Source organism: Penicillium antarcticum (genome assembly GCF_028974205.1).
Source record: "Penicillium antarcticum strain IBT 31339 chromosome Unknown utg000005l_segment0_segment0, whole genome shotgun sequence".
Lineage (NCBI taxonomy): Eukaryota > Fungi > Ascomycota > Eurotiomycetes > Eurotiales > Aspergillaceae > Penicillium > Penicillium antarcticum.
Window position 1 is genome coordinate 3,663,848 of NW_026695303.1, and position 14,277 is coordinate 3,678,124.

Below are 14,277 nucleotides of genomic sequence, written 5' to 3' on the forward strand. Positions count from 1 at the left end.
CAAAGTGAAAGAGCAAGGAAATAAGAGGCTCCCTGGTATTTCAAAAAGCCAAACCGAGGGAGGAGAATAAGAATGGAAGCAAAGAAGAAAAAAAGGGTCTAGGTAAAGCCGGAGCCTGGCCCACAAGAAAAGAAGAGAATGAAAAAAGCAGGACATGTATGGGTCCAGAGGGACAGGTAGGGGTATGGCTGATCCCTCTAATCAGATGCAGATGAACAAAAAAAAGCAAGGCATCATAGCCCCTATAGAGATGGAGATAAAACAGGAACTAATCCACCGCGATCAATCAGCTTGATCACTTTGGGGGAATTTTCAGGGGGGAAAAAAAGAAAAGAACTCCGTCGACCAAGCCTATCACTCAACAAAAGGAGAAGAAAAAGAACGCTAAGCAAGCCCCCAAGAAAAGAAAACACTCCACAGAGAATGAATCAGAAGGATGGATGCAAATCGAGATGTATCACAGAGCAGCTGTGCAAAAATAGAAGAAAATAGTAGAACCTGTCTATCCGGTAACGCCCATGGCACCTGGACTTGGACGCGGCCGATATGCAACATTTTGTGATTGACCATCGGGGGCAGCGGCATTTCGCTGACTGCCATTGCTGGTGCTTCGGTCACGGTGATAAGCCGCTGGAGGCGGGCCAAAATCGAGGCCAGCTTGAGCGTTGGCACTGGCAGAGTGTGTGTGGCCACTGGGCCCTGGCACATGGCGGACTGAACTCTGCATTTGCCAGGCTGCGTCCTGAGAAGGGTCGGTCTCGATGCGTGCGGAAGCTGGAGCGCTGTTGTTGCGGTTGGGCGTGGTGATAGTGAATGTTTCACCACCGTTCTCGGGCTTCTGTGAGAAGCTGCCTCGTGCAATATCACCATACCGTTTCAGAATTTCCTTGGTCGTTACTTCTGCGTTCTCCCTGAAAAGAGTCTGATCGCTTAGAATCGATTGCAAATCTTCCGGAATCTAGAGAAGAGTCAGTATAGATGCGATGGAATGAATGGCGGTTTACTTACCTCGCACATGGCGTCGTTATACGTGATCAGGGCGTTCACAGCCTCGATAGACAAGAAGCTTTCATCCACAGTGCTGTTCTTGGCATTGGGATAGAGAATGTTGGGTGTGATGACAGTTGCAAGATTGTGAATGTCCATCTTGCTTCCAGAATCCTCATCCACGTGTGAAAAGGACGATGTCCAATTCAAGAAGGCGAATAGGACTTCCATCGTGTCACGGTGCGCCTTGGGTAGCAGACAGCATGACAAGTGCAGTACTCGCTTCTGTTTCTCGGGGTCGGGTAGTTCTGTGGCAGGTTAGTATCTTGTCAACAAGATAGAGCCGGCCAAACTTACTTTGTGAGATGACAAAGAGTCGGTGGAGCTTAAAAGTCAAAAGGGGATCAGGCATCTCACGAAGGAATTTCTTCAAGAGTGCTGCAATCTGTACAGGAGTCTCCTTTGTCAAATCTACTTGGTCATACTTGGTGTCAATCAATTCCGCAATGTCCTTCAGTCGCCGAATATTGCCGTTCTTTCGGAAGACACCTTCCACGGACATGTCCATCTGCCGCATAGCGGAAACAGAATCATCAACCAAAGTTGGAATGCGGAGCGCACCAGGGCCAACACCGTGGCTCGATTCTGTGCCCTCCTTTTCAACCAAGTAGTCCAGGCCAACGCCGAAGACGCCCTTCTTCTTGCCACCCTTCTTGTTATCCTTAAAGGCGCGACCAAAGATGTTCCAAATGGTGGGTTTGCGCGACTCAATAAGGGAGAGCAATTCCTCCATGTTGAAATAACCTTCCAACAAGGGTTCCATCTGTAACACAGCAACGTGGCGGACGATGAAGTACTCCAAAGCTGTTAGTTCAGAAAAGTATCGCTTGGACCGAGTCGGCTCCATGAGAGCCTCCAGGTTCCCACTCGACACACCGCGTTGATGGCCGCGGTTGTATCTGGGCATGGGCTCTATCCCACCAACAAGCTTTGTACCAGCGTGTTTGTATGCGTTGGGTCGCTGCTCCTTGGCCTGTTCAGCGGCAACAATGCGTGGAATATCGTCCAGCGTCAAAGCATCTTGTGTACCGAATGTCAAATCGGTGACAGTATCACCGTTCGCATCTCTCTCCTCCACGATCTGGAATCCAGCACCCCTTGGATCAGATCCTTCGTTGCCGGAGGATCCTGGTCGGGCACTTCTTCCTTCCGGTCCATCAATGATCCTTGATGCGCGGGCCCTCTTGTATGTAGTGGAAAGAGTCCGCTCATTGCGAATAGAGCGCAGTCGACGCATCTCACCGACGGTCTGCTCAAGGGACGATTCTTCTATGCCATCTCGGGAGCCACCAGTATAAGATTGAGAGCGGGTGTTAGCGCGGCGGACGTCGCCGGCCGTCCTGTGGCCTTCATTGTCTTCGTAGCCCTGCAGATTAGGGTCATCTGAGGCGTAGCAAGTTAGCCAGTCTGCTAGTGGGATCGGGGGCATGGTAGTAAATCTCACCTGAGGTGTGGGGCAAAGTTCCTCCAGACCGAAGTACAGCGAGAAGTCGTGCCAGTGCCACCTTCAACAGGAAGATGAATTGCTGCAGCTTTGAGACTGGGATGAAACCACCCTGGACAGTGGATCCAAGGTTCTTCTGAGTGGCACAGTCATTGCAGTAGACTTGTTCCTCAGACTCGCTCCATAATGCTTCGGAGAGTTCAGCAGTCAAATCTTTATCACATGCAGAACATGAAAGATGAGGTGGCTTGATGTGCCAACGGCTCTGTCCCAGCAAAACACATTCGTCATCGATTGGTTCTTTGCAGGCAATACAGCAGTCTGACAGCTGATCGGCCAACCCTTCTACCCCAGCCAAGAGATCGAGTGATGCACTCTCATCTTCCATTTCCGCAAGTGATTCGAGATCGCGGAGATGCTCCAGGAAGTTGTGCAACCCATCAGGTGCCGATTTCTCTCGCTCGAGTTTCAGAGCACCTTGCAATCCGATGCGGATCAAGAGCTTGAGGTAATGAGCAAGACCAGTCACTAAAGACAGCAGTTCTTGTGTGACGCCCAGTTTGCGCACTCCGGTCTCTTGGGTTTTCGATAGAAGGGCGAAGAAAGCGACAATTTTCTTGCACAGAAGTTTGGCTTCGCGGCCATAAGACAGTTCTGATGTGGCATTAGCTGTTGGTTCAGATGAATCCAAGGAACCGATGGACTCACCCTTCAACTCGTGGGATTTGATGTAGTTCGCTAATTGGTCGACCGCGCCAAATAGAATTTCGACGTGGCCAATAAAGCGCTTAGCGACAAGAACGCCGTCGAGGTAGGCTCCATTGCTGACATGGAGTAGCATATCGGAAATGCAAGCAGCAGACGATTCTTCAAACGTCGAGAGTGTGTTCCAGATGTTGAAAACCTTCTCCTCCATGATGTCTTCCTCTTCGCGAATCTGTTTGCGTTCTTCCTCGCTCGCGTCCTCGTCAACCGGTGGAGGCTCCCAAGTCTGACCCGCAGGAGATAATCTGACGTTCCAAAACTTGTGAATCATGTAGCACTCGGGGTGCCAGTGTTGATTTTGGCCGTTGCGGAAGATTTCAACGAACTGTTTCAGAATCGCAGTATGACACCCATGACACCGTTGAGCGAACTGAGTCGAGTAATGGAAGTGACAGTAAACCTTGCTCTCGTGTTCGTAATAGGAGTCCTGGGCACCAAAGACGGTCGGACAAACGGAACAAGTAAAGTGCTCGATATGGTATTTGCGGTCCAGCGCAGTGATGTATGACCCTCGCAGTGCTCCACCACACTCGTGGCAAAGGAGACTCAGTCGTCTGAAGTAATCGGTTTCACACAGTGGGAATTGGCAGCTACCGTCCTCCGAATCCACGGGGAAGAACTTTGAAGCAACGATTTCACCACAATCCTAGTAGCACAGAATAGTCAGAAGGAGTTAAAAGCAGACCAGCGACAGGAGTCAACTTACCTCGCACTTAAAACACTCTAGATGAAAAGTACCCCCTAGAGCCCGCACAAACTGACCGGTGAGCGATTCACCACATTTCTGGCAAAGGCGGGATGAGCCACCAGGGGATTTGTTGTGTTGACGACCGTTCGCTCGCGATCTGTCTCGAGGGGCTGAGTGTGTTGAACGGTCGCGATAGTTGGCCTGGTCGGGACCCAGCCCGCGACTCGAGCGACCATCGTCTTGATTCACTGGTGTAATTGGACTTGGACCACCAGTTCGTGTGCTTGGTGATTCGAATGGGATGAGACTGTCTTCGGGGGAGGTAGGTGTGTTTTTTGTGTAACTAGCCCCGTAGCCAGAGGTATTGACGGTAGGACGGCCGCTGGGGTTGCCTGCGACCAGGCTGGCTGGTAGTTCACCGGGGGGCATCTTGGTCCCCCGTCAAAAGAGAAAGAAGGTGTTGCTGGATCAAATCACGCCAAACGCTGCATGCAAAGAGTGAAGAAAGCGGCCGGGGAAGTGTGGACTCGAAAGTACAACGCGATTAACGGTAGGAATTCTAGACTGAGCGCGTTCGGTTCGAGGCCTGGTTTGGTTAGAATTTCACCCTGAAATTTACGCAAAGACAGTTCTCACCCTCACGCCATATAGCCAAGACGGGCGGGGTGGCAGATGTAGTACGGGGCAAGGAGAATAGCGCGCGAGATCGAGGTCAGGATGCGAAGGCGGTATAGAGGGTCCAGGGTCTCCAAGCGCGCAGGCTGAAGAAGTGGGGATTGGAGCTTTCAAAGAGCAACAGACAAGTCTCAACAATCCCAGAACAAAAGGAAAATTAGAGTGCAAGGGCGAGGGGAAAAGAAGTGGGCTGGGGAGGAATGAAGATGGAGATGGCTTGGGCATTTGTTGCCCCCCTTATGGTTCGTCACGTGAGCCAGGGACCATCTATACTGCAGATATCTGTTCTTTGGTGAGTGATTGTGATGTATTTTATAGTATATATTCTATATCTTGTTGATTTTGCTTGATTGACTATATCCTACATAGTATAATAATGTCCAGTGGTGTACAATGTCAGCCCCTTTCGCAGTGCTTTTTATAGCACACAGCCTATACCAACCTTAAGATAGCGTATTCATGACAGCTACACTATATATCAACCTGTCTCCTAGATTGGTCTGACGATATGTTGAACTCATCTAGTCACCAATATATACACACTTGGTTCTCTCACACAAAGTATATGATGACCCGCACAAAGAGAGTAATCACACAGATAACTATTACCAAGTTTAATGATAATAAGAACAGAAATATCAGGAGAAAATTGTAAGCAATAAACAAATTTATAGACATGAAAAAGAAGGAGACAGGAAGAAGAAAGACACACTCACCCGGAGTAAACAAAATATATAAACGCCCAACCAAAGCGGACAGCTCATCTCGGTACCTTTCGACATCTGAGTTTCTTGACTTTCTACACTTTCTCTCTACACCTCTACACTTCATCCTTAAGTTGTCCATCAGCATGGCTGACCAGTGCTCGCTGCGCCTGGTGCGAGTAAGTCTCCCCACCATTATAGTGGGACCTGTACTAACGTCCCCAGGAACTGGCTCAATTTGAGCGAAGTGAGCAACTCGGTATGAGACGTTTCAATCTGTCGAAATCTCATGCTGACATCATATAGCCTTCACTGTCGCCTACGATGAAAAAAATACACGAGACATTCAAGCCCTCATCGTTGGGCCTCCAGGCACACCCTATGAGCTGGGCTTCTACGAAGTAAGGGCCACCATCAGACCAGGTTTTTAATTACCAAATACTAACCCTACCCAGTTTGCCATAAAAATACCACCTGGTGAGAAGCTCTGGCATCATTCCAAATTACCAAGGGCTAACCACGCCAGATTATCCCGCGAGCCCACCAACTGTGAGGCTGAAAACTACCAACCAGGGACGCACAAGGTTCGGCCCTAATCTCTATGCAAGCGGGAAGGTTTGCCTGTGAGTACTTCTCTGACACATTCATTGATCCTGTGCTGACTGCCCTAGCTCGATTCTTGGGTAAGGTCGCGATTCATGCTTTACTTCGGACATCTCTGATCATGCAACAGCACATGGCCTGGTGAACGCGGGGAGGAATGGTCTCCCGCCCAGGGACTGGAGTCAGTCTTGCTGTCTATCCAAAGTCTATTGTCCTCAAACCCGTATACCTTGGAGCCAGGGTTTGATGACAGGAGTGACGACACCGAGAACATCGAGGCGTACAACTCCAAGGTGATACTGATTGTGGAAGAGTAATCATGAGACTGACGTTTTACAGATCCGACATGAAAACCTACGATTGGCAGTTATTGACCCTCTAGAAAAAGCCCTCCAATTTCCTTCATTAACCTGGCAACCCAGAACGCAAAGAAATGGCCAGCCACCTGTATATGGAGCAGATAGCGACCGACAAGCACCGAATCAAAATTTCCTCAGTGCCTTTGGTGACTTTTCCAAGCAACGATTCCTCTGGTACCTGGATATTTACAAAAACGCAATTGAGAAAGGCATTGTGGAAGAGACACGGAGACACACAACCCCCTTTCTTTCGATGCCATTTGAGAGTTCGGGTAATGGTATGCAAGGTACATGGGATTATACCAAGCTGAAGACCCGCCTGGAAAGCGTCCAAGAACAGTTGATGGAGGAAATACACAAGTGGCCTACCGAGGGCCTGGCACTGGTCAAAGAGGATGCTGGGATTGCGGTGAAGCTGATGGGACAGCATGAGCAAATCGTTACCGAAATGAAGTCCCGAACGCAGGTCATGGATCTCTCGCTCGCTGATGGCAACCCTTTCGTCTGGCGACTCACTTACGCTGGCCGCACGGAGTCACGACTGGAAGGTGGTATCATCAAGATCAAGATTTTCATCAGCCCTCGACACCCGGTAGAACAGCCCCGTGTGTTTGTCGAGTCACCGCTCTATCACATTCGTGTCTCCAAGATGGGTGTTATGATCTATCTGCCTGCTCGAGCTGACGAGATCCGCCATCACATCGACGGCATTATCAACACCCTAGAAAATGACAACCCACCATATAATCCACTCATGACAGTGAACCCCGAGGCAAGCGCTCTGTGTTGGGGAACCGAAGTAGAGCGCAGGCTTTACCGGCGCAAGCTTCGAGCGTCGCTGGAGGAATCCTAGACCTCAACATGAAGTGTGAATGAGGCCTATCCCATGTTTAGCTTGCTTGTTTCAACGGTTCAATTTGCTTGATTTGCAGGTCATCGCCAAATAGCTATGTGAGTTCATGAAGATTCGCGATGGCGGAGAGCCGGGGATTGTGGGGGTGTGTGGCGTCGGAGTAGGTCAAGACCAGTACCTTTTAACCCAATTCTGTTCGAAGCCATGATAATCAAAACATCTTCCACTTCTGAAGTATCAATAGCGAGTAAAGTTAAGTACAACCAAGTGACATACAACACCGGGAGAAGCGCCACGTTCTGACGCACGGCCCACCTGGTTCTCCGCAAGAACTCGAGAACTTCCCCTTTTCACCAGTTCAACCTCTTCCCTAATCACATCATGTCGGCGAAAAGGCGCACACTAGAACTCGGAAATGTCTTGGTGGTCGGAGGCTGCGGTTTCCTGGGGTGGCACATTGTCGATCACCTGCTGAACTTCCCCTCCGAGACCGACCCCAGCGTCGCCCTCCCCAAGCCGCAGGGCGATGCACGCTTCGACTTCCCGACTCTGGGATCGCGGTACCCAGACTACCACTCGACTGTGTCTGTTGTCGACTTGCGCACAACCAACAACCGTCTCCCCGGCGCGAAGTACTACGATGGCGACATCACGTCTGTCGAGTCCATGATGGAGGTTTTCAAGGCTGTCAAGCCCGATCTGGTCATCCACACCGCTTCGCCTTCTATGATTGAGGGTAACAAGCCGCTGTTGCACAAGGTCAACGTGGAGGGAACCAGGACGCTCCTTGAAGTTGCTGGTGGTGAGCACGGTGACTGGGGTGGCAAGTGCAAGGCTTTCGTCTACACCAGCTCCAGCTCCGTCGTGCACGATACCCAGAGTGACCTGAAGAACGTCAACGAGGAGTGGCCCTACATCCGCGGTCCTTCGCAGAAGGAGTACTACTCCGAGACCAAGGTGAGATTCGATCAATGGCATTCTTTGAATCAATTGCTAACCAGATCCCATAGGCCGATGCCGAGGAACTCGTACTGAAATACAACCGTCAGTCCCCGACCGAGATGATGACCTGCGCCATTCGCCCAGCCGGAATTCACGGAGAAAAAGACACCACAGTGACACACAAGATCCTGGAGCACGGCTCCCAGGCATCAGACAGAGTGCTACGTATGCAGCTGGGTGACAACGAGAACCTGTTCGACTTCACCTACGTTGGAAACGTGGCGTATGGTCATCTCCTCGCCGCCCACCGCCTTCTGGCGAGCTACGATCTTCGCGCGGCCGGTCAGGGCGGGCCCCTTGACTACGAGCGCGTGGATGGTGAGGCTTTCAACATCACCAACGACTCCCCTGTCTACTTCTGGGATGTGACCCGTGCCATGTGGGCGCTCATTGACCGGATTGTTGAGCCTGACCAGGTTTGGGCTCTGCCTGAGGGTCTTCTCGAGTCTGTTGGTGGTATTGCTGAGACTGTTATGGGATGGTTTGGCAAGACCCCCGTCTCACAGCCCGGACTGTGCGGTACTCTTGCATGACTCGGTACTACTCCACCGAGAAGGCCAAGCACCGTCTCGCTTATTTGCCCGTGGTTCCTCTGGATGAGGGTATTGCCCGTGCTGTTGGATACATTGTTGAGCAGAACCGACAGGCCGACGGAAAGAAGGCATTGTAATTGATTTAGATAAGAAGGGCATTTATTTTATGCTGTATTAATATGATTATTTGCCTGTTTCCTTGAAGCTATAATCCTGAAAGCTACTGTAGGATTGATGTAGAAGTACTGTGAAATGCAAGTATTGTAGAACCAGTTCGTTGTATCACGTATATATTCTAATATGCCTGGTCCCTGACCGGCATTCTCATCACATTGTTACAAGCATTCATAGATCATAACCAACGCCGAGAGCCCTCGACGCACTGTAATGAAACCCGGAGAAAAAGCATTGAAACTCCAAGTATGCAAACCGCTTAAACCAGATATCTGAAACCCTTGCGCATGCGCAAAGACTCGTTGGCATGCTCGAGGATATCATTATCCGTCGTGTCGGCCACCTCACCAGCCTCGATCTGCTTGTTAAGGCTAAGCAGCATGTAGCGGAAGTACCAGCATCCGAAGACCGTGACACCGAACATGGCCAGCACGATTCCGTAGCTAGATCGGAAGCCATTATCATCGAGATCCCAGACGTAGGAGCCAGCCACGTTCCCTAGCTGACTGAATGCGTTGATCATGGCGATGGCGACGGCTCGTTTGGCTGGGGGACGGGGGAAGGAGGAACTGATCCAGGAGTAGAACACGATGAATCCTGCGTAGGAGCCTGCCTGCAAGAAGAGTGCCACGTATCGGGCTGCCACGTTTAGGGTGGACATGCTGATAATAAACCCGACGGCTCCCATGGCGATTGGGCCGATGATGTGCCAGACCTTCTCTTGGGTTTTATCCGCGTGCCATGCGTTGATGACGGAGAAGATACAGGAGAACACCCATGGGGGAGCACTCATCAGGAGGGTAGGGACGTAGCCGAATCCAAGTGTACCGGTGAGAGTAGGCTGTGAGTGGTTAGTCAATGTTGCAGTATTGAGGATGGTAATGGAATGGAACTTACGAAGAAAGCGTTGAAAGACAATCCAACGACGTAGGCAACAAAAGTGAACATCATCACGTAGATCTTGGGATCCTTCAGGGCCATAATCAGACCGCCCATGGCACCGAGCTCCTCGGAGTCGGTATCGGCTTCACCAACATCCTCGAACATGCGAAGCTGAGCCACCTGGAGCTCTTCCTCGGTGAAACCGCGAGCATTGGTGGGCAGATCAGGCAGGATGAAGGCGGCCAAAACAGCCAGGAACATGGTCACGGCACCTTCAATCCAGAACAGCCAGCGCCACGCAGCGTGGCCCAGGACGCCCTGCATGTTGGACAGGACACCGGCACCAACGAGGGCAGAGAAGGCATTGGAAATGAGGTTACCACAGAACAAGAGGGCATTGCGGGAGGTCAACTCGCGGCGAGTGTACCACTTGGACAGAATGAGCAGAGCACCAGGCAGGAACGCAGCCTCGATGAAGCCCAGCAGGAAACGGATGGCCACCATATGTCCAAAGGTCTTGGCGTTACCAGACATGGTGGAGATGAGACCCCAGAGAAGCATGGCACAGGCGATGTAGAGAGAGGGTCGCGAGATGCGGTTGATGAACATGTTGGAGGGCACTTGCATGATGATGTAGCCCACGTACAGGATACTCAGACACGTCGAGTATTCGGTGTTGTTGAGTTGTAGGTCATCCTGCAGACCCTTCAGACGGGCCGCGGCCATGTTGTTGCGGTCCAGGTAGTTCATGATATAGATGAATACGAACAGACTGCATCGGGCGTCAAGCTTCAACTTGAGACGCTTCTCGACGGCCGCACGACGCGCAGGATCCATCTGGGTAGCGAGGTTTTCCTGCTTGGTAGAGGCAATGTGCTCGACATTCTCATACCTCTCCTTCTCGGCCTCGACCTCTGTCCGGTCATTGGTAGCTCGTGAGATGTCGTCCGCCATGGCTGCAGCTGTGTAGAGAATGGAATCAATCGGGACAGGGGTTCTTCTTAAGACAGAAAACCCTTCCCTCCCCCCGCGCTAATTTCCCATTTTTTTCCAATACCCCGGTACCCCCACGCCCAAAAGTCATGAGACGCGGGGGGCCACAGTGGAGATGTCTTGGCCGGGACAGAGAATGTCCCCGGGGGCAACTCGGTCCAGCCGACGAATGGCATTTGCGGCCCACACCCGGCATGTGTGTCCCTGAATGTGACGGTAGAAGAGATCAGTGATATTGATGGGGTCTCTGGAGTATTCCAAACAGGTTGATAGTATCGATACCAGAGGCTCTGATCCCAGACCCATATGGAGTACTGTACCTGGTCCCTGTCGAAAGACAAATCGGCCCGGCGGGACAAACCGGTATCGGGAAAGCGGTCAGGCCGGGTTTGTGCAAAGCCGACTTCCCCGCCTCTCCGCAAATTTCTTTCTCTCCCACGCTCGCTTGGAGTGGCCCCCTGGCCCCAGTTTGTCTGTTTGCGAATCCGTGCACTTCATTTTCGGTAACTGATCCCGGGATTACTCCATATTGACTACTTTACTCTATACGAGGCATTTAATGAAATCTTAATTGGGATCTGAGTAGTGGCTTCCCAACCATATTCCTCCACATCTTACCCCCAACTCTCCCCAACTCTCCACACACACAACCATGGACGTCATCCACTGCAAACTTTGACTAATCAATTTTCGACTTCCGCATTCGTCTAAGATCCACTGCAAATCTAAGCTTACGCCCAAACGGGGAACCCGACCACAGATCCTGGAGTCGGCATCCCACGTTGGATCCCGACATGACGTTCAATGGCTTGCACTTGCATGGGGCAGGTGTACACCAGTGGCTTCAGCGTGGTCCGTTAGCTCAAGGTCCTCCACTATGTCATCGTCGCGCCAGCCCTCTCGGTCATCCTTGACAAGTCGGACGAAGCACACATCAAGAATTAGCGCTACGGCACTAATGGCCACCCCGAAGAAAAGTGCCGCCCGATACCCCGTGATTTGGCTCCCTGTTCGGCGCGCTATCTGCTCTTCAATCGTGGCGGCGAACCCCAGACCGAGACTGTTCCCGTATAGATTGAGTGTGCCAATGACGGACCCCGCGATGCCCTGCTGATTACGTCGGACCGAGTTACTGGCGATGATCTGCCCAGCTGTGTATACAAAGTCGGGACAGAAGGAGAAGAGGATGACCGATGGGAAAACTTGTGCCCAGTAAATTTGGTGAAGGGGCAGTGTCGCCATGAGGACGTTGGAGACTAAGATGGTGATGGTGCCGATGGCGAGAATCCATTGTGCTGCCAGTCGTGGGATCATCCACGCGGCGAGAATAGCAGCTCCCGTGGCACAGATGACAAATGGGGTCCATCCCACAGCGAATTGGAGGGGAGACCAGTGCCATACCTTTTGCAGCCATAAGACCTGGTACCAGATCAGGGTTCCTACTGCCATGTAATTCAACAGCACAACCAAGAGCAGCATCAGGAAAGATGGAGCCTTGAAGATATCCAATGGCATGATTGGCTCGGCAGCATAGTTTCTTTCCCAGAGCAAGAAACCGGCAAACAGGACTACCGAGCTGATCAGGAGAATAATCTCATAGTGAGTGGCCCAACCGACACTGGGTGCTTGACTACAGGAATTAGCATGTACCTGAATCTTGCCTTGGGAGCTCGTCTTACTTCCAAACAAAGTTGAACAGAATCAGTGAGCTCGTCCCGAGAGCTGATCCGATACAGTCAATCTTACCATGTCGGTCGACAGATGGTTCGCGCGGACTCAATGCCCAGATAGGAGCAAAAGTGAAAACACCAAGACACGCACTATAGTTGTCAGAATCTGCATTCAAATACCACATACCCCCCTGAGCACTTGCATGAAGATGAAGAACCACTTCCACTCGGTGTGCTCCAGGAATGCACCCAAGAACAAGGCTCCAAAGTACCCTCCCACCGGTGCTGACGCCCCAAAGAAACCCAAACTGACATTTCGCACGCGACCGGGAGGATTGGTACTGGAGATCATGGCCACCGCATTTGGCATGACGAAGGCACCTCCCAAACCAGCCAGAGCCCGCATGGTGACAAAGGCGAAGAAGTTGGTGCAAAAGGCACTGGCAAATGTACACACTGTGAGCCAGGCACCGCCGGCGAGGAGGAGTTCTCGGTGGCCGTAGACATCTCCCAATCGACCGCTAACTAGCACGAATGTTCCTTGAGTGAGCCTGTAGATATTAGTATTGATAATGAACACTGGTAATCGAGAATTGGATTCTCACGCATAGCTAGCAGCTATCCACGAGGCATAACTATCCTTGGCGCCCAATGATTCACTCAAGGCACTACCGCCAGCAACACCAGCGAAGTTGACCGTCATCTACTAGTATTAGTACAGAGCAAGAAAAAGGCTTAGATTGATGCTAACCTGTACGACATTGGCTAAAACCAGTAACGAAGTAATGGCGATTCGACGCGATGGGGTCGTCCGACTAGGCACAGTCTGTTCAAAGACAGGCTGATCCACCCTGGGCAGTGAGTCCCGAACATGTGCTGCTTCTGGTTCCGCTGGCAGATTGAGGTCGATCTGAGGTGCATGAGGTGGAGAGGTTGGTCTCACTTCGTGGATAGCGTGTAACATAGACATGTTGAGGGTGTTAAAGTTGAAAGAGATATTGCAGCTTCCGTCAAAGTAGCATTCGAGTGCGGAGAAGGGTCCAAGCCAATGCTCAGGCGTACGGATTACTTGGTTGGGTGTACTTCAGCTGGATTTATCAGCACGCCAAGTCTGCTTCTGCGATCTGAAGATTTAACGTTAGTTATTGGTTGGCCTCTACTAGTCCTTTTGTTTGAAACACTTCTTCTAGACTGGCTCTCTCGACATTTTTCTATAGCCTTGCAAGTATCTAGAGGCATTCCAGCGTCGGAGTTTTGCAGGGCGTTCTACTTGGAGGTTTGTGGAAGCGATTTCCGACCGTGACGTCACGATATAGTTCAATCAAGCAACGAAAGGTCTTAGAATCTTGAAGTGATCGGAGAATCATGTCCATCATACTGTAGCGATAAACAAAATATTGGCCATACAGATTGATTTCTTCGCAGTCAGGCGCCCTAGGATATTGTCCTGCCGCATCGCGAGTTTGCAAATATTCCAATCAAATTCTTACCGATAAATATGACGATTCCGCAACACTCAAGGACCCTGGATGAACATAAATAGATAGTTAACAAAGCCTTGGCCAATGTTTAACGTATAGGCTACCTGTGTTATCAGACTATATACGGGGATGATGTGAGCTGCCGCGCACATGGGCCTCCCAGTTAATTCTTCAACGCGCATTTCCCCGGAAGATACCAATAGACTCAAATATGCCACTTGAAAGGCCAAAATCCACAGTACCTAGAGCTATGTTCACCTTGCACAGAGGTTGTCAAGAGGCCTGTCCTACTCAGATATCGATTCTTTAACACATCATCTTTGGCTATAAACTATGAAATACAATAGCTAAATCTTTAGCACAAGCAAAGCTAATTTTGGTGCGAGGACTTTCCTTTTGTTGCC

At 50.9% G+C, this 14,277-nt stretch overlaps 5 protein-coding genes across 5 annotated transcripts; 2 read left to right on the plus strand and 3 right to left on the minus strand.

Moving 5' to 3' along the window:
• Window positions 1-502: 502 nt before the first annotated feature.
• N7508_006053 (GTPase-activating protein LRG1) lies at window positions 503-4,373 on the minus strand (the record flags this gene model as incomplete). The annotated part of the gene is made up of 6 exons (XM_058464119.1): window positions 503-958; window positions 1,009-1,295; window positions 1,345-2,430; window positions 2,492-3,145; window positions 3,200-3,902; window positions 3,963-4,373. 6 exons carry the CDS (start codon window positions 4,371-4,373, stop codon window positions 503-505), a joined length of 3,597 nt encoding a protein of 1,198 aa, XP_058320597.1.
• A 1,096-nt stretch (window positions 4,374-5,469) lies between these two features.
• Window positions 5,470-7,138, plus strand: N7508_006054 (ubiquitin-conjugating enzyme E2; the record flags this gene model as incomplete). Its single annotated transcript, XM_058464120.1, has 8 exons — window positions 5,470-5,502; window positions 5,549-5,582; window positions 5,630-5,724; window positions 5,779-5,800; window positions 5,850-5,946; window positions 5,995-6,006; window positions 6,057-6,219; window positions 6,266-7,138. The coding sequence occupies 8 exons, from the start codon at window positions 5,470-5,472 to the stop codon at window positions 7,136-7,138; spliced, it is 1,329 nt and encodes a 442-aa protein (XP_058320598.1).
• A 381-nt stretch (window positions 7,139-7,519) lies between these two features.
• On the plus strand, window positions 7,520-8,810 carry N7508_006055 (C-3 sterol dehydrogenase/C-4 decarboxylase; the record flags this gene model as incomplete). The annotated part of the gene is given in 3 exon segments (XM_058464121.1): window positions 7,520-8,095; window positions 8,149-8,596; window positions 8,608-8,810. 3 exon segments carry the CDS (start codon window positions 7,520-7,522, stop codon window positions 8,808-8,810), a joined length of 1,227 nt encoding a protein of 408 aa, XP_058320599.1.
• Window positions 8,811-9,106: 296 nt separating this feature from the next.
• On the minus strand, window positions 9,107-10,683 carry N7508_006056 (uncharacterized protein; the record flags this gene model as incomplete). Its single annotated transcript, XM_058464122.1, has 2 exons — window positions 9,107-9,688; window positions 9,745-10,683. The coding sequence occupies 2 exons, from the start codon at window positions 10,681-10,683 to the stop codon at window positions 9,107-9,109; spliced, it is 1,521 nt and encodes a 506-aa protein (XP_058320600.1).
• Window positions 10,684-11,523: 840 nt separating this feature from the next.
• Window positions 11,524-13,362, minus strand: N7508_006057 (uncharacterized protein; the record flags this gene model as incomplete). The annotated part of the gene is made up of 5 exons (XM_058464123.1): window positions 11,524-12,352; window positions 12,402-12,542; window positions 12,596-12,943; window positions 12,998-13,095; window positions 13,144-13,362. 5 exons carry the CDS (start codon window positions 13,360-13,362, stop codon window positions 11,524-11,526), a joined length of 1,635 nt encoding a protein of 544 aa, XP_058320601.1.
• Between the last annotated feature and the right edge of the window lie 915 nt (window positions 13,363-14,277).